Below are 25,388 nucleotides of genomic sequence, written 5' to 3' on the forward strand. Positions count from 1 at the left end.
GGATGTTTACGTTACTGTCTTTTTAAAGATTTACATTACTGTCTTATTAAGAATGTTTACATTACTGTCCCTTTAAGAATGTTTACGTAACGTTACTGTCCCTTTAAGAATGTTTACGTAACTGTCCCTTTAAGAATGTTTACGTTACTGTCCCTTTAAGAATGTTTACGTAACTGTCCTTTAAGAATGTTTACGTTACATTTATTACTTTTTTGCCTCGAATCTACACGCCTTTAAGCACATTTACATATAATTCAGAAATTATACCCGCCAAGAATCCCCTCCGCTGTAGTGATGGCCAAATTTCTCAAGGCTAGGGCTATATGAACAGGACCCCGTAAAACGAAATAAATGAATTAGAGCCCCGTGAAATAAATAAATACATTTAAAAAGTAAAGTAAATCAATAATAATAAAGAACCATTTAAAAAAATAAAAAATAAAATAGGACCTGGCAAAAATAAACAATTAAATAGGACCCTGTACAAATTAAATAATAAAATAAACAGGGCCCAGGAAAAATAACTGAATACATTTAAAAAGAAATAAATAATAGTAACAAAAAAATTGGTGATATGTATGTTAGCTGATAATAAAAAAAATAAATTTTATAAGGGAAAATCATCATCATATCCAAAAAAATGAATTAGCAGAAACATTTCCTTTTCGCTCTCTTCATCAAACAATCCTTAATTTCTTTAACTCTTAGTCCGTAGATAATCGGATTGATGGCGGCTGGGAACAGGAAATAAATGGCCCCGTAGAGGTTTTGAGCATCATGTGAAATGAATTTCTCTACCTTGTACATAACCGAGGATGATAACCCGAACGTGTAGATCAGGACGGCCACCAGAAGGTGCGTGGTGCAGGTGTGCAAGGCTTTTTGCCGAGAAGCTCCCACCGCAATCTTCATGGCCGCATGAAGGACCTTAGTGTAGGACACCAAGAGGATGCCCATGTCCGAAGCCGTCACCACGGTCCTCACCGTCAGCCCCACAACCTGAAGTCTGGAGACGTCTCCACAGCCAAGTTGGAGGAGAAGAAAGTTTTCACAAACGAAGTTGAGGATAACGTTGGATTTGCAGTAGTGAACCTTAGAGGCCAAGACCACCACAAGGGCGGCCAGAGCGCAATTCCGGAAAAGACCCCAAAACAGCATCTGGAGCACGAAGCGCTTTGTCACGATCTTCTGATAGCGTAACGGCATGCAGACCGCGATATATCTGTCCATAGCCATTACCAGAAGAGAAACTGACTTCAGCATCACCATGACATAGACTGAGAACATCTGAACGAGACAGCCGGCGAGGGAGACGCAGACGCGGCGGACAAAACCCAAAAGCATGGTGGGCATCACAGCACTCGTACACCCAACGTTCACAGCCAGGAGAAGCGCGAAAAGGGAGTACATGGGGGCACGGAGAGTCTTCTCCACCACAACATTGTAGCTGATGGCGGAATTACCAATCAGGATCGCGATGTAAATGGTGGAAAACGGCATAACCAGGAGCTGTCGGTACTCCGAGACCCCCGGAAATCCAAGAAGGATGAACTCTGTGTACGAGGCTGAGGAGTTCACGGTTGGCATCGATCGCTGGAATATTAAAAATAAATCTTCACATTAATAATACGTTTTACAAAGTGACATTTCTCAAGCCTTTAATGCTTTCTCCAAGATGCAGGTTTCAGAGGGGCTTTCAGTTCGGCCCACCAATACCCATAAGCCATAAACGTAACTATTCAGGGTATTTAAAAGAGTAATGGGAAAGTTACTTACATATTTCAATTTCTTAACCCATTTTCTTCTGCATCAACATTATGAGAGGAGAAAACTGGTGCTTTGGGTCGCAATGAGGGGCTGCAGCTCTTCACATATTCACATTCCCCGCCCCCCTGCCAAAAAAAGCCTATATCCCTATATTTTCCTTTTATTATATATTATATACTCTCCAGCCATATAACTAATCCCGCCCTTATAACCCATTATATCCCTGTATATTCCTCATATTATATATTATATACTCTCCGGCCCGTATAACTAATCCCGTCCTTATAACCTGTTATATCCCTGTATATTCCTCATATTATATATTATATACTCTCCGGCCCGTATAACTAATCCCGTCCTTATAACCTGTTATATCCCTGTATATTCCTCATATTATATATTATATACTCTCCGGCCCGTATAACTAATCCCGTCCTTATAACCCGTTATATCCCTGTATATTCCTCATATTATATATTATATATTCTCCGGCCGTATAACTAATCCCGTCCTTATAACCCGTTATATCCCTGTATATTCTTCATATTATATATTATATACTCTCCGGCCGTATAACTAACCCCGTCCTTATAACCCGTTATATCCCTGTATATTCTTCATATTATATATTATATACTCTCCGGCCGTATAACTAACCCCGTCCTTATAACCCGTTATATCCCTGTATATTCCTCATATTATATATTATATATTCTCCGGCCGTATAACTAACCCCGTCCTTATAACCCGTTATATCCCTGTATATTCTTCATATTATATATTATATACTCTCCGGCCGTATAACTAATCCCGTCCTTATAACCCGTTATATCCCTGTATATTCCTCATATTATATATTATATACTCTCCGGCCGTATAACTAATCCCGTCCTTATAACCCGTTATATCCTGTATATTCCTCATATTATATATTATATACTCTCCGGCCGTATAACTAATCCCGTCCTTATAACCCGTTATATCCTGTATATTCCTCATATTATATATTATATACTCTCCGGTCGTATAACTAATCCCGTCCTTATAACCCGTTATATCCTGTATATTCCTCATATTATATATTGTATACTCTCCGGCCATATAACTAATCCTGTCCTTATAACCCGTTATATCCCTGTATATTCCTCATATTATATATTGTATACTCTCCGGCCATATAACTAATCCTGTCCTTATAACCCGTTATATCCCTGTATATTCCTCATATTATATATTACATACTCTCCCCCCCCCGTATAACTAATCCCGTCCTTATAACCCGTTATATCCTGTATATTCCTCATATTATATATTATATACTCTCCGTTCGTATAACTAATCCCGTCCTTATAACCCGTTATATCCCTGTATATTCCTCATATTATATATTATATACTCTCCCCCCGTATAACTAATCCTGTCCTTATAACCCGTTTTATCCTGTATATTCCTCATATTATATATTATATACTCTCCGGCCGTATAACTAATCCCGTCCTTATAACCCGTTATATCCCTGTATATTCCTCATATTATATATTATATACTCTCCGGCCGTATAACTAATCCCGTCCTTATAACCCGTTATATCCCTGTATATTCCTCATATTATATATTATATACTCTCCGGCCGTATAACTAATCCCGTCCTTATAACACGTTATATCCCTGTATAGTCCTCATATTATATATTATATACTCTCCGGCCGTATAACTAATCCCGTCCTTATAACCCGTTATATCCTGTATATTCCTCATATTATATATTATATACTCTCCCCCGTATCACTACTCCTGTCTATAACCCGTTATATCCTGTATATTCCTCATATTATATATTATATACTCTCCGGCCCGTATAACTAATCCCGTCCTTATAACCCGTTATATCCTGTATATTCCTCATATTATATATTATATACTCTCCCCCGTATAACTACTCCTGTCTATAACCCGTTATATCCTGTATATTCCTCATATTATATATTATATACTCTCCGGCCGTATAACTAATCCCGTCCTTATAACTCGTTATATCCCTGTATATTCTTCGTATTATATATTATATACTCTCCGGCCGTATAACTAATCCCGTCCTTATAACCCGTTATATCCTGTATATTCCTCATATTATATATTATATACTCTCCGGCCGTATAACTAATCCCGTCCTTATAACCCGTTATATCCTGTATATTCCTCATATTATATATTATATACTCTCCGGCCGTATAACTAATCCCGTCCTTATAACCCGTTATATCCCTGTATATTCCTCATATTATATATTATATACTCTCCGGCCGTATAACTAATCCCGTCCTTATAACCCGTTATATCCTGTATATTCCTCATATTATATATTATATACTCTCCGGCCATATAACTAATCCCGTCCTTATAACCCGTTATATCCTGTATATTCTTCATATTATATATTATATACTCTCCGGCCGTATAACTAATCCCGTCCTTATAACCCGTTATATCCCTGTATATTCCTCATATTATATATTATATACTCTCCGGCCGTATAACTAATCCCGTCCTTATAACCCGTTATATCCTGTATATTCTTCATATTATATTATGTTCTTAAATTCTTTAAATTCTTAAAGTGAGTTAAAGAAGAAAATTAAAAATAAAATATTCTGCTGGATATTATTTATTTGCGATGTATTAATGTTAGCGTACCTTTGGTGTACCCTGCGCTGTACTTGGATCAGGATGGCCCTCGCTTTCAGTACTTGCTCTGTAGGTCTCACAATTTATCCATTTCTCTCGGGTCCCCGGTGATTAAACGCTCATTAAGTGGGTAATTATCGGATATGGAGAGCACATGATGACCTTTTCTGGAAAATGAGCATTAGAGTTATGTATGATGGCGCTTAAAGCTCTTTATAATGGAGTTGGAGACCAATGGGTTAAGTAGTGCAGTACTAAATACAATTTATATCGCTCTCTGCGCATGGATACTGGACAGGGAAAGTTTTGCAATATCGCAACGCATTCAAAAGGGGGAAAAAGTTTGGCTGAGATTGATAGGAAAAAGGGTGAAAATGCCCCAAAATATATAGTTTTGTTGGCCGGTTTTGGATTTACTGGGTAGATTGAACCAGAACATTTATTATTATTATTTTGCACTTTTATTGCATGCTTTATATATATACGGTATATATATATAATATATATATATATATATATATTTATATATACAGAAGATTTATTATTTGTTTGGGTACAAAGATGGAAATTCCAGATGAACATAAGAAGCGAGAAAATAAAAAAATAAAAAACATTTTGGCCCTTAAGGCGTTAAAGCCATTGTGGCCACGTTTGTGCATGCGCGGTGGCCAACTGCACTCCTAATACCTATTCTGGCACATTGTGTTCGTTTGTAGACGTAGCATGCACAACCTTCCCGCGTAACCCTGCGCTCTCCTAGTTAGCTAGCTCTTTGGGGCTCTCCCTGAGCCTCCCTTACCTGACCCCATCCTGCCCTGATATTTCTCTTTAACTCCTTTATATACGGAGTATCGCCAAAGGGTTAATCATGCCAGAGTCATGTATGAAACACATGAACAATTAACGTGACTACGCGCCAGGACTGCGGCGACCACGTCAGACATGATTTCCAGGCACATGTATTTTTCACACATTGCTGAGCAGTACATGTAAAGCTCACGGGAATCAGTTACTGTTATACATCCCACATACTGCAGGGTTCTGTGAAATGTATTGGTAGTCTGGAGGAATTGCTGAATGCGTTCACTTTACACCTGTGTGGGGGGTCTTTTGCCGCTTGGTAGCAGGGACCCCACAATAGATCAGTTGGTAGCACGCTGGCTCTGTAACCTTAGGATAATTAATAATATTATTTATTGTTTTATATAGCGCCATTAGATTCCGTAGCGCTGTACAATGGTTAGACAGGACAAAACAAGTAGTATATAACATAACAAATTGACTAACAGAGACAACAGGTGAGGAGGGCCCTGCGCACAGGAGCTTACAGTCTAGAGAACATTGGTTACTATGGTAGCGAGAAGCCATATTAGGCTTCCTCCTCCATGGACCGATCACATCCTAAAGGCAGCAGTCAGGGTTTTTGCTTTTTATGCTCCCCAGAAGAAGCCTCGGTGTTTAACAGTACATGCGTGGCAGTTTTGCGTGTCCCCTTTAACATGTGCGACTTCCGCCCGGGCTGGTAGGGTAAGACACCAATAAACTGCAGAAAAAGGGCTTTTGGTGATCGATGAAAATGGTCCCTTTTTGCATTGGCGCATGTTTCCTGTTTAGTTGGGACTGTATGGGTTAATGGGGAGCAATAATCATGTAGATCCTGAGAACAGGAAGTTAATACGGCTGCTCCCGTGTTATACACACAAGAGAGGGTTCTAATATATATATATATATATATATATATATATATATATATATAAAGTTTATTAAGAGTATAGGCCTGGAAATTCTGGATATTAAAATAGCCACTTGTGCTGAAGAATTGCCCCCCCCCCCATCACCCCAAAGGCTTCCAAAAATGTAGCAAACACTTTGTTTTGTATGTGTGGTGCTGCAGTTTGCGCTGATCCCACAAGGGGGCGCTGCTGGAACAAACAAGAGAAAATCATTAAATTCCACCTTTTTATTGAAATAAAAGCTAATTTACATGAATTTACGCTATGATTAAAGGGAAGACGAGCCCTCGTTTTGCATTAATCAATCATTTTACATTGCGTTACGTTTATTTATATAGCACCAACAGAGTCTGTAGCGCCGTTACAATAGGGGAGAGAGAGCAAATGAACAATATACACAACTGACAAAAGCACTGGGACAGAAAGAAGAGAGAGAGTATTCTGGTCCTGGGAGCTTACAATCTAGTCGAAGGCTGAGGGAGAAAGAGACATAACCCAGGGGTCTGCTTACAATACAATGAAGGGTTTTTTCCTACATTATTATTAAGGAATTGTTGTAAGACCCCATTCTGCTATCTGCCCTCCGCTTCCGGTTTCCTCTCTTCCTCCCCCACTTATTACTTCTCCGCATAGTTGGGCTCCGCGAGTTCATTTTCTGCTCTTTCCCGGGCTTTCTCTTTATTGGTGTGAATGGGTTAAGGCTCACGGTAAATTTGGCTCACGGTAAATCTCTGCGTTTTTCTGTTGCTTTTGGGACCTGAAAGGCATTTATTTCACCCCGGTGATTTTCCCGGCTTCCCCGCGAGCTTCGCCCGTAGGCTTTCATCAAGCTCACTCGAATCTCCTTGATTCTTAAGCCGTAGATGGATGGGTTGACGCTGGCGGGCAGGAGGAAATAAATGGCACTGGTGAGATTTTGGACGTCGACCGAAACCGAGGTCTCAACCCTGTAAATGAGGCCGGACAGCACGCCGCTCGAGTAAATGACGGTGCACGCCATGAGATGCGTGCCGCACGTGTTTAAGGCTTTCTTCCTGGCTTTGCCGATGACGCACATGGCGGCGCGGAGGATAAAGACGTAGGATATCACCAGAAGGCTGACGTCACCCACAGTGACAAACGTTCTCAAGACGAAGCCTACGGTGTGGACTCTGCTGATGTCCTCGCAGGCAAGTCTTAGAAGGGACATGTTCTCACAAGCAAAGTTCTGGATGACGTTGGATCCACAGAACCGGACCTTGGCCGCCAATACAACCGACGGAAGGACGATGCCGACGCTCCGAGCCAAGCAAAGCAAGGTCAGCTGGACCAGCAGGTGCCTGGTCATAATATTGTGGTAGCGCAGCGGCCTACAGATGGCCAAGTACCTGTCGAAGGCCATGAGAAGGACAACGCTGGACTCAAACGTTAGCGTTCCGTAGACGACGTACATCTGCAGCAGGCAGCCGCTCAGGGTAACCCGGTTTAAATCGAACGCCAGACCCAGGAGGAACTTGGGCATGAAGGACGAGGTGCAGGAGAGGTTGACAAAGAATAGCAGGCAGATGAGCGAGTACATGGGGGAGTGGAGGGTCTTCTCCACCCAGATCCTGAAGATGAGGAGAACGTTCCCCGTCAGAATCACCGCATAGATCAGGCAAAACGGGACGAGCAGCAAAGCCCTGAACTTCACGATCCCCGGAAATCCGAGGAGGAGGAACTCTGCGTGAGAGAAATTCCCGGGGCTTCTTTCCATCGTCCAGAGAAACCTGCTGTCAGGAAACAAAACCGACATGGAGACATCAAGAGACTCGCGTGGCATCGTTTTAAGAAGAAGAAACACAAACATGTAAATGATGTAACGGGGGGGGTCTGACCATAGAAACCTAGTCGCCCGTTTTCTCAAACTTTAATCAGTCGCTGGTCTCGTCTTAGATTCAGGAGCCGGATGTCTATCCCATGCATGTTTAATCCCCTCACTCTATTACCCTCTACCACTTCTGCTGGGAGGCCGTTCTAGTTATCTACCACTGCTCAGTAAATAATCCCGTTTCTCTAGTTCTTTATTAGCGATGATGCGGTGCGAGAATTGACCACGTTTTAGAAAATGTAAGCTGAAATATCTTTACGGTAACAACGTCGGATAAAAAAAGATTTTATTAATTTGGGTTATTCCTGCTGGAAATTCTCAGAATTTGGTTGGGTTTCCCTCGCTCCTGCGTGGATGGGGGGCCCGATTTAATAACCCGTCTTAACCTAACCGGTGGTGGAAAATTCCCTGACTAAACCCCAAATAGTGATTTGTGGATTATATACTCTGAGGACAAGACACGCTCCTGGACAGCTTCTCATTACGCTACAAAACACTTCCTAAATACTAAAAGGGGCACGAAAAACCTTTATTAATAACGCACCCAAAATATGTTACTGTTTTAGTAGGAATTTTTGTAAAATTCTAGGGCTTTTTGTAAAATTGCAGAAATTTAAAAATGTATGTAAAATACAAGTTTTGTAAAGTTGTAGAACTTTTTTTTAAACTCTAGGGGTTTTTGTAGAATTGTCGGAGTTTTTGTAGAATTTTTTGTGAATTTGTAGGGATTTTTGTGAAATTGTAGGGATTTTTGTAGAATTGTCTGAGTTTTTGTATAATTATAGGGATTTTTGTGAAATTGTAGGGATTTTTGTAGAATTGTCTGAGTTTTTGTGAAATTGTAGGGATTTTTGTAGAATTGTAGAAATTGTTGTGTGTTATTTGATCCAAGTGATTTCCGAACCTCCTTTCCCCAGAAAACCTTTCATAAAAAAACAAAGGAAATGCCCCAAAACCGTAAAGAGATATTTATTATAAAAAGCGATGGGAAGGACCACATTTAATAAAATGCCATTTTCATACGAGATCAAACTGGTGGATAAAAAAGGACCGATTAACATGAATTTTAATAAATTAATTGCAATAAATGTATATTCAATGTAATTATATTCCTTAAAATGTAATTCATGTTTTGAGTAGAAAAACATAATATCTTTTTTAGTATTTTATACATTTTTTAATTTCTGAATTACACCCAAATCTCATCAGTCTGGTAGAAAGGGACAGAGGAGGCTCCCCAGAACCTCCAGAAATCACGTTTTACTCATTTTATAAAAATAAAAACTGGCAGTTTCATCTTAGATTCAGGAGCCGTGTCGATCCCATGCATGTTTATTTATTAAATAAATACTTTATTACACAGTTCTGAAATACACGATTATTACCAAACATAAAGAAAAGAAAGAATTTCATCCGAGGTGCCTGGGAAATATTTGACGAAATGTGACTTTAAAAAAAAAAATTATAGTCCATTTTGTGTTTCAAATATTAATATATTTTCATTCAAGTAACTAAATAAAATATTTCTAAAGGGATAAATCATTTCATATAATTTTTATGCACACGCTTCGGGGGGGGCTAATATTTTCAGGCTTAAATTTGAAGCAATTTGTTGTTTTTGATGGTTTCTGCTGATTTATTTCAGAATTGAATTTGAAACAAAAAAAGTCACACAAAAAAAAAATCACATTTCAAATATCAGGGTTCCCCCATTTTTAGCCCTTGATGTGTGTCAAGGTCTTATCTGTCCCCAAAATGCCCCCCAAAATTCTCTTAATAGGTCATTAATATTTCAAAAGCCGCTTTTGTAATATTAAAATGTCCCCCCGCAATAATTTGTGACAAAAAAACCTGATTTATTTTATTAAATACGACTTAAAATACATTGAATGTGATAAAAAAAAATTTAAGGTCCGCATCCTTCCAGCTCCTTCGCCTGAAATTACCAAAATTTACCCCCAAAAAATTACCAAAAATTACCGAAAAAAATACCAAAATTTACCAAACTGAATCATTTTTTTTTTAATATATAAAGACAGCACCAGGGGAAGATCGTACTAAACAAATGCCAAAGTCAGATCTTTTTACCTATTTCCAAAATGTCTTTATTTTATTTATTATATTTTTTTTGTGTTTTCCGCACAAATAAACAATAGATTTGCACAAAATTATAAAATAGCGGTAATTGTTCAGCACAGAAATTATAATTTGCAAATCGTGAGCGAAATCTGACTTTTTTCCTCCCCGTGTTCTACTAAATTCCTATTCGCTGCTCTGGTTTAGTAATTGTCCCCCGACTGTTTAGAGCGGATGAAACCCTCAGACAGAGTAACTGCCCCAGCCCCGGCGTACATACCTCGCACGTCCACCCTTCAGTCGCCAAACCCCGGGGCCCCGTCTCGCTATCTATTTATTCTCAGCCCGCGTCCCCAGTGATAATTCACTAATTACTATCGTTATCACAACACAAACACCATGCGCTCTAATTACACCGACTCCCAATTCCCCGGCCACATCGCGGGGGGGGGGGAGTCCTATTCAGAGAACGGTCCTATGCAGTGAGATACCCCAGTCCCTCACTGGACTAACCCCTACCACCTTTCCTGGAAGTCTGTTCCACGTATCTACCACCTTCCATCTAAGCCTTTGAAATGATCCCCTTGAAAGATTTAATTAACATGTTAATGTCTTATCGACCCCGGATATAAATACGATGCGAGGAAACTCGTTGAGGCCACTCGTTGAGAAATCTTATGAACGTCCTTCCTTGGTCACCGTGGATACAGAAACCAGTCTAGATTTCTTCTTCCAAGGTTTCATGAACCTGTCCTTAATCTCCTTTATACGCAGACCATAAATGAAAGGGTTAATGCCGGCCGGGAGCAGTAAATATATCGCGTTGCACAGATTCTGAACGTCGTTGGAGACCGAGGGTCCGACGCGGTAGAGAGCGGACGATACGATTCCGGTGGAGTAGACCAGGAAGACCACCAGGAGGTGCGCCAGGCAGGTGTGCAGGGCCTTCCTCCGAGCGATCCCAACCGCGATCTTCATGGCCGAGTGGAGAACCTTGGCGTAAGAAACGATAAGGATACCGATGTTGCAAATGGTGATCACGACCCTGGCCACCAGCCCTATGTTCTCGATTCTGGAGATGTCCTCGCACGCCAAGTTGAGGATCATCAAGTTCTCGCAGTGGAAGTGAAGGACCACGTTGGACTTACAGAACCGGACGCGGGAGGCCAGAAAGACGACCGGAAAAACCACCAGAAGGTTCTGTACGACCCCGACGCCCGACAGTTTCATCAGCAAATCCCGGGTTATGATGGCGTGGTAGAGCAGGGGCCGGCAGATGGCCACATACCTGTCCAAGGCCATCAGCAGCAAGACGTTGGACTCCATCATAATACTGAAGTAGACGGTGAACATCTGGACGAGGCAGCCGGACAGGGAGATGGCGTTCAGCCCCAGAAAACTCAGCAGCATCTTGGGCGCCACAGCCGTGGTGTAGAAGACATTCATCCCCAGGAGGAAGAAGATGAGGAGGTACATGGGGGAGCGCAGGCTCTTCTCCACCCAAATCCTTCGCATCATCAGAGAATTTCCCAGCAAGATCATTAAATAGACGGAAGAAAACGGGATGAACAGGAGCTTTCTGTGCTCCGTGACCCCCGGGAATCCAAGCAGCAGAAACTCCGCGTGGGAGAACGAAGGGGACCGGTTTGTTTTTAACATCTCCATCGAGGATCCCAAACAAGATTTGTCTCCTAAAAAAAAAAGAAGAATTGTGCAGCATTTATAAAAATGTTTGGGTTTTTTTGCAGTTTTTTTTACCCTGCGATATGGTTGGCAGCTACAATATTATTATATTCTTTTATTGCCATATCATCGCTTCAGCAGCGGGAGAGGAGGAATGTATACCGTCGGTGATACGATCCCCCTGACCGGGGACCGGTCCAAATCTCTGACACAGTGGAGGCTCCATTCCATTCCCTGAAATCAAGGGCATCTAACGACGCGCGGAGGAGCCTAAAGAAACGCTTTAACGCAAACGAGTTAACCCTCTCAGTGCCGGGGGACATTTAATGTTTTCACCAGTGATTCCAGAAGAGCGCACAGCAGAATTTACTTCAATAATCGCCAATAATTACAGTAAAAACAGCTCAGCTAAATATCACAATCCGCAAATTAAAAAGGTGCCAGCTTTGCGAGGGTTAATTTTTTTGTGGTTTTTTTCCCCTCCCCCGCCTTTTTTTTTGTATCTGTTGCATGATTTTATGTTTTTTTAGATGATAATTTGAAGGTTTTTAAATATATAAATGTAAGGGCTGTATGATGAGTTTCGGTATCACGGAGATCTGGACACGCTTTGCAGCTGACTCTACGGGGCTGATCACACTGCAGTGATAGGGGCACAAAGTGCTGCTGTTACCCTGCAAAGTGACCCTGCTCTATTCACATGGATGGCAGCAGATGCCGTGGTTCGAAGCAAAGGGGTAGTTAATTGCCCTAAAAAACCATTCAGCTAGAGGTCCCCATAATACGTTATAATATGTTATTTGGGGGCTTTGCCCCGGGTTTACTGCTGCGCCTCTGTCTCGCCCCATTAGCTGTTTATAGATTGTAAGCTCACATGCAGGGTCTATCTTTATGCGCGTATCTTTGACATGTATGTGTTAACCCCGTATTCACATTGTACAGCGCTGCGGAATACGTTAGAGTTTAATAAGTGAATAATATTTATTTTTATTTCTGGTTATCGCCCCCTTTTTGTATGTTTTCGGGTGTTTGTGTCTGCGGCCCCAGTAGACGGGCAGCTGTTTCAAATGTGTTCTGCAGTCATGAGTTCTTAAAGAAGGATCCACACAAAAGAGTAGTGAATACCTGTAACTGGCTTCCAGTGGAAGTGCTAAAACAGTAATGGATTAAATGAGCCGCGTGGGTTTTACTCGCCTGTAATTTCTGTCTGAAGTGTAACGGGCATCTGTAATAGTGAATTATTCCTAGCGTTCAGTCAAGCAGGGATTCCAGCTGTGATAAAGCAGGGAGAAAAGCTCAGATATCATTAAATCAGAAGAGACTCTGTGACCCCAAGAATCTGCCCCTTCCCCCCCGAGACTGGGGTAAAAAGCCTGATAATCTGCCCATTCACCCCGAGACTGGGGTAAAAACCCTGAGAATCTGCCCATTCACCCCGAGACATGGGGTAAAAACCCTGAGAATCTGCCCCATTCACCCTGAGACTGGGGTAAAAACCCTGAGAATCTGCCCATCCCCCCCCCGAGACTGGGGTAAAAACCCTGAGAATCTGCCCCTTCACCCAGAGACTGGGGTAAAAACCCTGAGAATCTGCCCCTTCACCCAGAGACTGGGGTAAAAACCCTGAGAATCTGCCCATCCCCCCCCGAGACTGGGGTAAAAACCCTGAGAATCTGCCCATTCACCCCGAGACTGGGGTAAAAACCCTGAGAATCTGCCCCATTCAACCCGAGACTGGGGTAAAAACCCTGAGAATCTGCCCCATTCAACCCGAGACTGGGGTAAAAACCCTGAGAATCTGCCCATTCACCCCGAGACTGGGGTAAAAACCCTGAGAATCTGCCCCATTCAACCCGAGACTGGGGTAACGCCTTACTAATCAGAGGGTTAATTTTATAACAAAGCTCACAGTAATTAAATATTTTTACCAGGATCCGGCCAAAAAAGTTTTAAATATTCTATTTCAATCTCTAATATTATTATTATAAATAAAATGACGTTAAGACCCTTCTGGCTCCATTCTATATTATTATATAATTTATTATTATATTATTATTATATCATTTATTATTATATTATTATTATTATTATTATTATATTATTATTATTATTATGGATTTTTATAGCACCATCATATTCCGTAGCACAGTAGAGAAGTTTACGCACCTTCCGGGTGAACCCGCCGAGTGTCGTTCGCTCTCTGTCCGCGGCTGCCTCTCCCCGGGTGCTTTTGCTATTTATCTGCTGGACGATCCCTCGAGGGATCCGCTGATTATTAACCCAAAAGATGCCAATTTCATCGAAATGATCTGGCTGCGCTGTAAGCGGGGCCGCTGGATTAAAGGTGCAGGGCTTTATCTGCTTAATAACACTTTTATGAATTAATGTCAGACCAATAAATGCCAAATTCTGCCCGGAATAAAATTTCCTGTCTTATTTTCTGACGTCGACTCGCAGCACCCTCAGCCAGCACTTGAGCAGCCTGATTACCCCTGTAAGGCCCATGACTGCTTAAACCCATAGCAAGGTGAACAAACAAGAAGAACCAAATAACCCCACCCAAACCCCCCGAAATAAAGACACTAGACACCATTGAGTGGGATAGGGCATTTGGCCACAGCTTTATTAAAACCATTCCCCCGGCCAGCGGAAACCAAACCTACACATCTTGAAAACAACCTGCCAGCTGCTGAGCGCTAGGCCCAACAGGCAGTTAAATTACCACCGATTGTACCAAGAGTCCCAGCCCTGCAGGTGCCATGAGCCGCCCGCAGGACACGCCTCCCCAAGCCCGCTATGGGCAAATGATCCAGGTTGCCTGAAATTACCGCGCTGGCCAGGGGACCAGACCGCCACCGCGACCCGGACCAGAGACCACTATGGGCCGGGAAGCGCCCCCCCCCGCCGACAGCGCCCTTTCAATGCCCGACTGAAGACCCAAATTAAAAATATCAAGGCCAATAGAATTCAGGTGAACACCATCCTTACGCATGAGGTTACGATTATCACCCTCCAGCTCTCTATGACGAACCACCACGCCACCTATACTGGAGACAAATTTCGAGACAGAATGATTAAGCTTCCTACGACACCTCTCCAATGGCTTAAGCCTAGGTTCATTAGACCATACCGGGCGAGGAACGACCTCGGACCAGACTAGAGTAACACCTGAAAACAAAGAACAACATCTGGCCAAGTCATCTTTGATCTGATGAATGAGGGAAATTGTCTTAACCTTACCAATGTCATTCCCGCCGGCGTGAATGACTAAAATAATGAATTTAGGCGCAAACCTGTGCAATAAACAGACGATCCCATCGAAGACCACGAAAACCACGCCAACGGATGCGGGCCACGTCAAACGAAAAACCCAAATTCCTGCCGTAAACACGCGATTCCGCCCTCAGAGCTGCCCAGTGAATATAAGAATGCCCGATGATCCAGACCAATCTTGGGGGGCCTAGGAAAGAGAGAGACAACAATTACAGCAACAACTGAGGGCGAACATAAAGCCGAAAACGATTAGAGCGCCACCTACCAATACTACGAATTTTACCCGAAGAAAAACCACACCTATACGCTTCAGTGGCAGCCCCTATACGAAAGGAGTGTGAGGAAAAATGACTAGAATCAACCCCAGCTACAGAGAGACAACGCTTGAATACCGAAGAAAACTGATATCGAGTCAGTGGGATACCATCAAGATGTACAAATAATGGGCCACCAACCAATGGCCTGACCCTCAAGAATGCCTCTAGCAAAGCAACTGGACAGGACTCACCACCAATTCTCCTCAAAGATACCAAACAACCACGGCCTTGCTGATCGGTTTTGGATCTCCGAATTTTAACAACCAAGAGCCCGCCAGAGATGGAAACATCTTCCCTCAAAATGCCTCCGGGGGAACTCTTATTAACCGACACAAGTTCACCAATGCGAAAGGCCCCAAAGAAGGCCAAAGAAAAAACGGATTTGAACAATGCGAGTTCAAAAGCAGAATAACAAAAAGACGAGATATGACACAGTATAGACCTTAATAAGGACAATGAGACTGGTCGCCGGCGATCCGGCTGCTTACCCCTCTTCCAACCTTTTATTATTTTACGAATCACAAAGTCCTTGGTAACATCCTGCCACCCTAAGGCTTGAAACAAAAAGGATAAAGCAGACAAGTCACGTGCAGCAGACGAACCCGAAAGACCCGACATTCTTAAATTCTCGAGATAACACAAAGTGGCCCGCATCCTACCGTCATTATCCCGAAAACTGGAACGATTTTCCGCGAAGAGCCACCAAGACTTCCACACCTTGCAATAAGCCTGGATCGACTGTGACGACAACAATCTACCCAAGAGCTTCAGGAGGCCTGAGAAACGAGGGTCCATAAGTGCGTAGGGCAAGGAAGGCCGGACACCGCTGCTGAAGGAGCCACCTCCCGAAAACGACTGAACTGCAAACGAGACAATGAGTCCGCAATGACATTTGAAACTCCGGGAATATGTCTAGCCTTCACCCAGATGTTGAATTGGAGACAGCGAAGAACTAAGTGACGCAACAAAGCCAACACCGGGAGTGAACTGGAGGAACAACGGTTGATAACGTGAACGACGCTCATGTTATCAGTTCGGAATACTACACGCCGATCAGCAAGTTCATGACCCCACAGCTCAACAGCAACTACAATAGGAAATAGCTCCAAAAGAGTTAAATTGCGTCGCAAATCTGAAGCAACCCAATCAGCAGGCCACTCATGTGCACACCACTGACCTTGGAAATATGCTCCGAATCCGATGGAGCCGGAAGCATCAGTGTAAAGCTCAAGCTCTGAGCAAAAGCACTCAGCCTGCTGCCAACAAGTCTGCCCATTGTACTGATCCAAAAAGGTGCGCCACACAGAAAGGTCTTCCTTGACGGCTCTAGTAACCCTAATAAAGTGCCTAGGGTTCCGCACACCCACTAACGATAAGGACAGCCTCCTACAAAAAGCCCGACCCATGGGCATAACACGGGATGCAAAAACCAGGTGACCTAGAAGAGACTGAACCTGTTTCAATTGAACCTTTTGAGCACCTAAAAACCTTTCCAATAGCTGAACCAGAGTGTCAATCTTAGCCTGTGGAAGGCGAAAAACCATTGCTAACGTGTCGATTTCAATGCCTAGAAAGGACATCGTCGTGCAAGGGCCCTCCGTCTTATCTTCCGCCAGAGGAATATGAAATTCCTGAGCAACCGAGCGGAATTCGTCCAACAACCGCTGACAAGCTGAAGTACCAGAAGGACCAACAAACAAAAAATCGTCCAGATAATGGAGCACCGAATGAAGACCTGACCGGAGCTTAACCACCCACTCGAGGAACGTTGCAAAAACTTCAAAATAGTAGCAGGAGATAGAACACCCCATGGGCAAAAACATGTCAAAATAATAGTAACCCTGAAAAAATATACCCAGCAAGTGAAAACAGGCTGGATGGATAGGAAGGAGTCGAAAAGCGGACTCGATGTCCGCCTTAGCCAGAAAACAACCCGAACCCGCTTCACGAACTAACTCGAGTGCCCTATCGAAAGACGCATAATGAACCCTACTCTCAGCCTTGTCAATGCCATCATTGACAGAGACACCCGGAGGGTATGACAGGTGATGGATGAGGCGGAATTTGCCTGGCTCCTTCTTGGGCACTAGCCCGAGCGGAGAGACTCTAAGATTGGCGAAAGGAGGGGAAGAAAAGGGGCCAGCCATCCTACCAGCCTCTACCTCTTTTTGAAGCTTTTCCGCAACTACCTGCTCATTCAACCGAACAGATTGTAGGTTTTTGGAAATGGAAGGGGAATCAGACGGAACAAAAGGGATCCAGAAACCTCTAGAGAAACTATCCTCCAACAGTAAAGCATCACGCCGATTAGTGTACTGGGCGAGCCACGGTCGCATCTTTTGGACGCTCACCCGCGTCTTCACCCTTACCTGAGTCATCCTTTCCTTGCTTACCCCCGGAACCTCTACCTTTTTTAAAACAACGCAATGCTGGGTGCGCTCCCCCACAATGGGAGCATTCATGTCTGAACCTGCAGGAATTATACCATCTACAATGGCTCTCATTGTAGAGCCAGCAGAGTCCCCTCTTGGAGGCCGCCGCCGCCGCCGTTCCTGAGGCAGCAGCGGCGGCACCCCGAAAGGGCAGAGGCCTAGCAGGAGTCATAAGCAACAGCCACAGGTTGCCATCCTGCATGTCAAAACGCAAACCAGGACGCACCGCCATTTTCTGGCGGAACTGCTGATCGTACAGGAACCAGCACTGACCACCGTAAACTTTGTAAGCACCCCAAATCAAATCAAGATACGCAAACAACGAAGGACTCCGTTCTGGGAACTTTTCACATAAAATTGCAGAAAACGCCGAAAAACCCTGCAACCAATTACCGAAGCTTCTGGGAAGCTGTTTAACCTTATCCGAATCGTGACCCTCCGACCTCCGTGGTCTGTCAACCGATTCCCTATCAGGGGGAACTAGTGTCAGAACATCAACAAATTCCCCTCGCCAAATTTTTTCTTTAATGTCGGCAGGAATATGCATGCCCAAAGGTGACAACTCACATGCAGAAGCCGGAACAGAAACCAAAGGAGCACCGTCTCCATGACCTAAGACAGCTGGGTTACTATTAACAGCTGGACGAAGGGTATCAAGCCTGTCCACCACTGCCTTTAGCAGGTTAACCAGATCACTCCCACCACTCTCAGCCGGAACCCCTGGACAACTAGAGGCAACATCCCATGCCCTGTGCTCCCAAAACTCACCACCAGGGGCAGCTGGAGATGTGACAGGCAACTGAAGAGGCTCATGCAGATCATCCTCAGAGGTGTGGAGGTCGAGATCCGGATCCGGGTGTGATGGTCTAGGAGATGCCGTCCGTCTTCTAGCCACTCTCGGGTGAGAGCGCCGCTGGGGGGATAAAACCGGGGCCATCCGTTCGCTAGACGGACGCCCATGCCGCGGAATCCCCTGTGACATCACCGTGATCTGCGGGTGCTCCGTCTGCCTGCCAGCAGACGAGCTCTGGCGTCTGCTCCCTCGTGGCCGTAGATGCGCATGCGCGCTGACGTCAGACGCTGTGCGCGTCATCAGGAGCGACGTTCGTGGGCTTCTGGAACGCCCCCGTCTTCGCGCCGAACTGCTGGAAGCGCGGCCTGACCTCGTGGTTCTCCGAACGGGCGATGGAGAAGCTGCCTGGCGCGGCCGGCTGACGGCCAAAACCGGAGGACTGGTCGTAGACTCGGCATCCTGAATCGCCTCCTCTGGAGCCACAGCCGAAGACGGCACTCCTCCCCCTCGTGCCCGCCGGACCGGGCTTGGGCTAAGACGTACCGGAGGGCGGGAGCGTCTCGTTCTTCGCCCTCTCACCGCGGGCACCACTTCTGCTGCAGCCGGCGAGGCATCCTCGCTTTGTGCCTGCAGCATCAGGTCTTGTAGAGACGTTCCACCATTAGCTGCAGCATATGCTCGCAGCAAGGTGACAATTTGGGTAGCGTCCATAGCAAGTACAGGAGTAGGCTCACTGTCACCTATCTTCTTCTGTTTGAAAAGTTTTTTTGTTTTTTTTTTTGCAGGTATTAGAACCAAACAGCAGAACAGGAACTCCTGGAACGTCTGGAAGCTGCTGTTGGTACAGGAAAAAGAGGTAAGAATCACCTCTTCACCTTCCTATAAACCCTGATAGCTGCAACATTGTTGCAGCTACCCACCAATGACAGAAACCTACTAAACCACCATGCATGGGCCAGCAGTCATGATCCCCCTTTCCTATAGGTCCAGGGGGCCCCCTTTAAGGCAATCAGCCCCAACCCCCTGGACCGGCCACCCCATGGCTAAGGCAGAAGATGCTGCGCCTCTTTCTTGAACCTGTTGGTTGGGTACGGCCAGTGGTTTCCAGGATCCGTGCCGCTCACCTGCGCCGCGCAGCAATCACCGCCTCGTCAGTCACACTGTGCGTCCAGAAATTACATCACTTCCTGGTGCGCAGAGAAGGAGGATGATTTCCACACAATGTGTGTATGTATGAATGTGTGTATGACTAAGTGTGTGTATATGGAAAAATGCTCGGTAAAGGCAGGAAATCCAGAGGAGGGGCCCTTCCTGTATAATCCTTCCAGGGCCCAAAGCTCCTCAATCCATCCTTGGATGCTTCAAGGTCTGCACTGGCAAAAGAAAGGGAAACAGCGATGTGTAACCCCTTCACGACTGGCGACGTAGCAGGTACGTCATAAAAAAGATAGTCCTATGGGACCTCATCTCACCTCATCAGTTAAAACAGCTCCCGCCTCGCCATGATCCCAGTGGTCAGTCTGCAGCATGTGATCGCTCATACAGCCATTCACGTCCACGGATACAGTCAGGTGACTGCTTGTAAGCACCGCCTTTGTCTCCGTTGTCTGCATCTGTGATCGTGAGCTGGAGAGAGACAGAGAACAGCAATAAAATTGTATTTCCCCGGGACCCAGCCCCCGGTCTGACCCCATTTGTCATTTTAGATTGTGTCGTTAGTGTGCTGGGCACTCAGTTAGTGGGGAATTTGTTAAAAATGGGTTTGGGCTAAGTAAAGGTTAAAAAATAAAAAACTATTTTTCTAGGGAACTTAAAATAAATGAAAATGATACGGGAGCCGTGATTGGTTTCCAAATCAGGGCAGGTGAAGAAATGTATTTTTCTGTATTTCCTCCCAGTCATACAAGCTGTGGATCTGGAAATCTGAATAAATGTGATTTTTTTGATATCCTACTTTAAAAATGTTATAAAATGGCTTAAATATATGAGTATAATTTAACAACAAAAAAACCCCTACTTGTCCTGAAAGAATAAAGGAAAAATAAACGAGATGTAGAGAAATGATGGTGGCAACATACGTGCGATTCGCTGCTGCTGTGGCCTCCTCCCATTTTCTCAGGGCGGGTGCAGGAAGTTTACTTCAGTACACTTCCTGTGTTCAATAACAGCCTGGACTTAGCAATGGCCATGGTCGGGGAATAAAGCCACTGGCTGGGGACATGCAGGGGGGACAGATAAATGGCTCATAGAACAGGCAAAGGACTACTGGCTACAGCAGCTTATAAAGAGTAATACAGATGGAGGAAGCCACACCCAGAGGAGTGCCCAGATCCAGAGGCGGAGCCTAAGACGTAAATAAAAGGAAACCAGTCTGAGGCACGACCCCCTCAGAGGCGAGAAACGAGGCCAGTGAAGGAACCCGTTGGCGGGTGGATCTAAGAAGTCGTCGGTCAGCATGGTTACTGATGTGGGGGGGGAGTTACGTTTTGAAGCTCCGGTATCCTGTAAAATAGGCTGAACTTCGTTATTTATGAAAGAAATCATTAAATAGTAATTCATTATTAATAAGTAACCAGGGTGGGGGGTTTTACAAACATTGTCCATAATAGAGGGTCCCCAATCCGGGCGAGCGATGATGTTCATTGGGTGATGGCGTCGGCCATGTTTTCTGGGACACGTTTAAGTTTTACAGATTGCTGACCGCCCCAGATAACATGCTGCCCTCACCTGCTGTCAATTTGTTATGTTATATACGACTCGTTATGTCCTGTCCACCCACTGTACAGCGCTACGGAACTTGATGGCGCTATATAAACAATAAATAATAATAATGTATAGATTATGGAAAGAACCAATCAGTCAGTTATACATCATCCATACTGCAGGGCAGCAATATGTAAAAATTATGTGTGTCCTGGAAAACATGGCTGATGCTGTCCCGCTAGGTGGTCATCTATATGTCGTGACCTCTATGGCCGCACACAGGAGGGTGAATAGGTCGGCCATTGTCCTCGGCCCCAATAGACCGAGCTAGATACGCAATAGCCCCACGTGGGGCAGATGGGCAGCAGGTACTGGGAGCCAACTGGTGAATCCACTGGATCCTTTCCTCCAATCACAGGACAGGATGCTAAAGTCTCACTTCCTGGGCAGGCTAGACGGGCGTAGGGTCTTCTCTCGGGCCATGTCTCCTGAGCCAGGATTATGTAACAAAATCACAAGGTCCACACTTAGTTATATTTATTCATATGGCGCTCGCAGATACTGCAGCGCTGTTGCAGTGAAAATATTTCACGTTAAAATAACACTATCTCGTGAAATGTAATAAAAATCAGATCATTTCCAATAATTTTTTTTCCACAAAATTTCAGAATTTTAAATAAACACCAAATTAAGTTAAATATTGTTGTTTTTCATTAAATAGAACATAAAAAAAACTAAATCCTGCTGGCAGATCGGCCCCATCCGGCCCCCGTCTAGTCTGTAAAGACTCAAACCTTAATCAGTCGTCGGTCTCGTCTTAGATTCAGGAGCCGTATGTCTATCCCATGCATGTTTAATACCCTCACTGTATTACCCTCTACCACTTCTGCTGGGAGGCTGTGCCATTTATCTACCACCCTCTCACTAAAGGAATGCCGTGTTTGGGCTGTTTTAGGTAGTAAAAGGTATTGATACAGAATCTCTGATGTCAAATAAAGTAGAAGCTCCTGTAGCGCCATCTAGTGGGAATGAATAGAACAACCCTGGAGGGAAAAATGGGGTGGAGGGGCATGCAGGGGCCCCATGAATGAGGTGCAGGGCAGGTACCCCCCCTTTTAATGTAACTGTCCTCACAGGGATAAATTTGTGCCAGGTAAGGGATAATACCCCAATGAGCACGAAGGCACGTGAGGATATGGGGGGGGGGGGCGTCTAAAGGGTATCAAAGGGAGGCCTAGAAGGGCAGTTATCTTTTTATTTACAGGAAAGATTTTTTCGCCCCAGGGTTTTGTAGCCGGGTGCTCCGGTTTGAGGCCGGTGAGGGCGATTCTTGGTGCCCAGAGGGGTAAGTGCAGGACACTCCAGGGGCACTTGGCCTTGTGATTGGGGTAGTTATGTGGGGCGCTGGGGACGCCGGCAGCTCTAGTGGGGATACAGGTACCGGGTTATAATCCTGTATATTCGGTTGACGGCGTGCACGGAATGTTAATAAAGCTGTGACGTACTTGGAGTCATAAAAGTTTATATTTTTGGCAAGTAAGAGGTTAATACGTTTTAAGAAGGGAAACCTTTCTTTTAGCGTTGCGATGCTGCGGTAATAGGAGGTCCGCAACGCCGAGATTCTTCATCCATAACTGACGCACTCCTTACATCACACATTAAACCCGCCGGCAGATCGGCCCCATCCGGCCCCCGGCTAGACTCTAAAGACTCAACCCTTAATCAGTCGTTGGTCTCGTCTTAGATTCAGGAGCCGTATGTCTATCCCATGCATGTTTAATACCCTCACTGTATTACCCTCTACCACTTCTGCTGGGAGGCTGTTCCACTTATCTACCACCCTCTCAGTAAAGTAAAACTCCCTTCCATTCCATCTCAGTCTCTGACTTTCTCCTCCTTTGAAATAAATTTCCCTCCAGTCCTTTATTAACCCCTTTATGTATTTAAATGTCACCCCCATCCCCTCTCACTCTCTTCTCCAAGCCGGACAGATTGAGACCCCCAGACGTATATTATCGGTTTATCTAGAAGGAAAAGCAAACATTTGGGTGAAGAACTCTACAGTTTGGAGTTGTTATTTTTTAATCATTTTATAGTTTCAGATGAGCACACAGAGTTCTAAACACAATATATTTACAATATAAAGATACCGGCGAGAGGGGGAGCGGGAGACGGAGCGAGAGGGGAGTGGAAGACAGAGAGGGGGGGAGCGGGAGACAGAAAGAGATGGGGAGTGGAAGATGGAACAAGAGACGGAGCGAGAGGGGGAATGGAAGATGGAGCAAGAGACGGAGCGAGAGATGGAGTGAGAGGGGGAGCGGGAGGGGGAAACGGAGAGAGAGGGGGAGAAGGAGATGGAGAGAGAGATGGAGCCAGAGACGGAGAGAGAGGGGGAGCGGGAGACGAAGTGTGAGGGGGAGCGGGAGACGGAGAGAGGGGGAGCGGGAGACGGAGAGAGGGGGAGCGGGAGACGGAAAGAGAGGGGGAGCGGGAGACGGAGAGAGAGAGGGGGAGCGGGAGACAGAGAGAGAGGGGGAGCGGGAGACAGAGAGAGAGAGGGGGAGCGGGAGACAGAGAGAGAGGGGGAGCGGGAGACAGAGAGAGAGGGGGAGCGGGAGACAGAGAGAGAGGGGGAGTGGGAGATAGAGCAAGAGACGGAGCGAGAGATGGAGCCAGAGACGGAGAGAGAGGGGGAACAGGAGACAAAGTGAGAGGGGGAGCGGGAGATGGAGCAAGAGACGGAGCGAGAGATGGAGCCAGAGACGGAGAGAGAGGGGGAACAGGAGACAAAGTGAGAGGGGGAGCGGGAGATGGAGAGAGGGGGGAGCGGGAGACGGAGAGAGAGGGGGAGCGGGAGACAGAGAATTACAGAGAGCGTCTTCATGCCATCCCCCACGATTTTAATAAACAGGCTTTGATCTCCTTCACTCTGAAGCCGTAAATAATCGGGTGCACGGTGGCTGGGAACAGGTAGTATACGGCGCTGGTCAGATTCTGAATGTCCACCGAGATGTCCATCCGATAGGCCATGGAGGACAGCAGGCCGCACGAGTAATTCAGCACGACCACGAGCAAGTGCGTGCCACAGGTGTGCAGCGCTTTATGGCGATCGCTCCTGGAAACCACGTGGAGCGCCGTGTACAGGATTTTGGAGTAAGAGATGAGCAGGACGGTGATGTCCAGGCCGGTGACCGCGATCCTCACCGCAAGTCCTACAATCTGGAGCCGGGAGACGTCGCCGCACGCCAGGTTGAGGAGCACCATGTTCTCACAGAGAAAGTTCAGGATGACGTTGGATCTGCAGAAACGGACCCTCGAAGCCACGATAATTATAGGCGACGTCCAGAGGCCGCACTCGATGGCGCTCACCACGGACAGCTTGAGCAGGAGGCTCTTCGTCATGATGTGATGGTAGCGCAGAGGTTTGCAGATGGCCACGTACCGGTCCAAGGCCATCATCAAGAGGATGCTAGACTCAAACATGACAGCCGTATAAATATAAAACATCTGAAACAGGCAATCATGGAGGCCGATGCCGTCCAGTCCCAGCAGCAGCCCCGTCAGAGCTTTGGGAACAATGGCCGTCGTGCAGGAGATGTTCACCGCAAAGAGAAGGGCTATGAGGTTGTACATGGGGGACCGGAGAGCCTTCTCCACCCAGATCCTGTGCAGAATGACCACGTTGCCCATCAGGATCAGGCCGTAGACGGCAGAGAAGGGGAAGGCGAGGAGACGGCGGGGCGTTACTATCCCCGGGAAGCCCAAGAGGATGAAATCCGTGTGCGAAAAAAGCGAAGTCTCATTAGGGTTGGAAAACTTCATAGCGAGAAATCAAAAGCGACTCCGAAGCGGCCCTGGAGAGAAACAGAAACGCCACGGAACATGAATTTAAAATATAAAATATATCACTACGGATTCTACCCGCTGGGTGAAATGTCATCAAAATAAAAATGTAATAAAATACGGATTGAATTATTATAGCAAAGAGACGACGACCAATGAATGAGAAAGAGGGGGATAAAGAAAAAAAACTCCGCTGCTAAATAAAATAGATTTTTTTTGGGGGGGGGGGTTATA

General features: G+C 45.3%; 3 protein-coding genes across 3 annotated transcripts; all 3 read right to left on the bottom strand.

The window, feature by feature from the left end:
* Window positions 1-645: 645 nt before the first annotated feature.
* LOC149272890 (olfactory receptor 52K1-like) lies at window positions 646-1,587 on the bottom strand. Its single transcript, XM_089506621.1, has one exon. The coding sequence runs from the start codon at window positions 1,585-1,587 to the stop codon at window positions 646-648; it is 942 nt and encodes a 313-aa protein (XP_089362747.1).
* Window positions 1,588-6,903: 5,316 nt separating this feature from the next.
* On the bottom strand, window positions 6,904-7,986 carry LOC149272891 (olfactory receptor 52K2-like). The gene has a single exon (XM_089506622.1). The coding sequence runs from the start codon at window positions 7,984-7,986 to the stop codon at window positions 6,904-6,906; it is 1,083 nt and encodes a 360-aa protein (XP_089362748.1).
* A 16,205-nt stretch (window positions 7,987-24,191) lies between these two features.
* Window positions 24,192-25,133, bottom strand: LOC149272892 (olfactory receptor 52N4-like). The gene has a single exon (XM_089506623.1). It carries the CDS (start codon window positions 25,131-25,133, stop codon window positions 24,192-24,194), a length of 942 nt encoding a protein of 313 aa, XP_089362749.1.
* Between the last annotated feature and the right edge of the window lie 255 nt (window positions 25,134-25,388).

The sequence above is a fragment of the Sceloporus occidentalis genome, unplaced genomic scaffold, assembly GCF_023333645.1.
Source record: "Sceloporus occidentalis isolate IW3139 unplaced genomic scaffold, rSceOcc1.0.p SCAF_403, whole genome shotgun sequence".
Taxonomy (NCBI): Eukaryota; Metazoa; Chordata; class Lepidosauria; order Squamata; family Phrynosomatidae; genus Sceloporus; species Sceloporus occidentalis.

What these genes read in the sequence shown, in the direction of transcription:
- LOC149272890 (XM_089506621.1), bottom strand. Translation starts at nt 1,587, where the DNA reads ATGCCAACCGTGAACTCCTCAGCCTCGTACACAGAGTTCATCCTTCTT.
- LOC149272891 (XM_089506622.1), bottom strand. Translation starts at nt 7,986, where the DNA reads ATGCCACGCGAGTCTCTTGATGTCTCCATGTCGGTTTTGTTTCCTGAC.
- LOC149272892 (XM_089506623.1), bottom strand. Translation starts at nt 25,133, where the DNA reads ATGAAGTTTTCCAACCCTAATGAGACTTCGCTTTTTTCGCACACGGAT.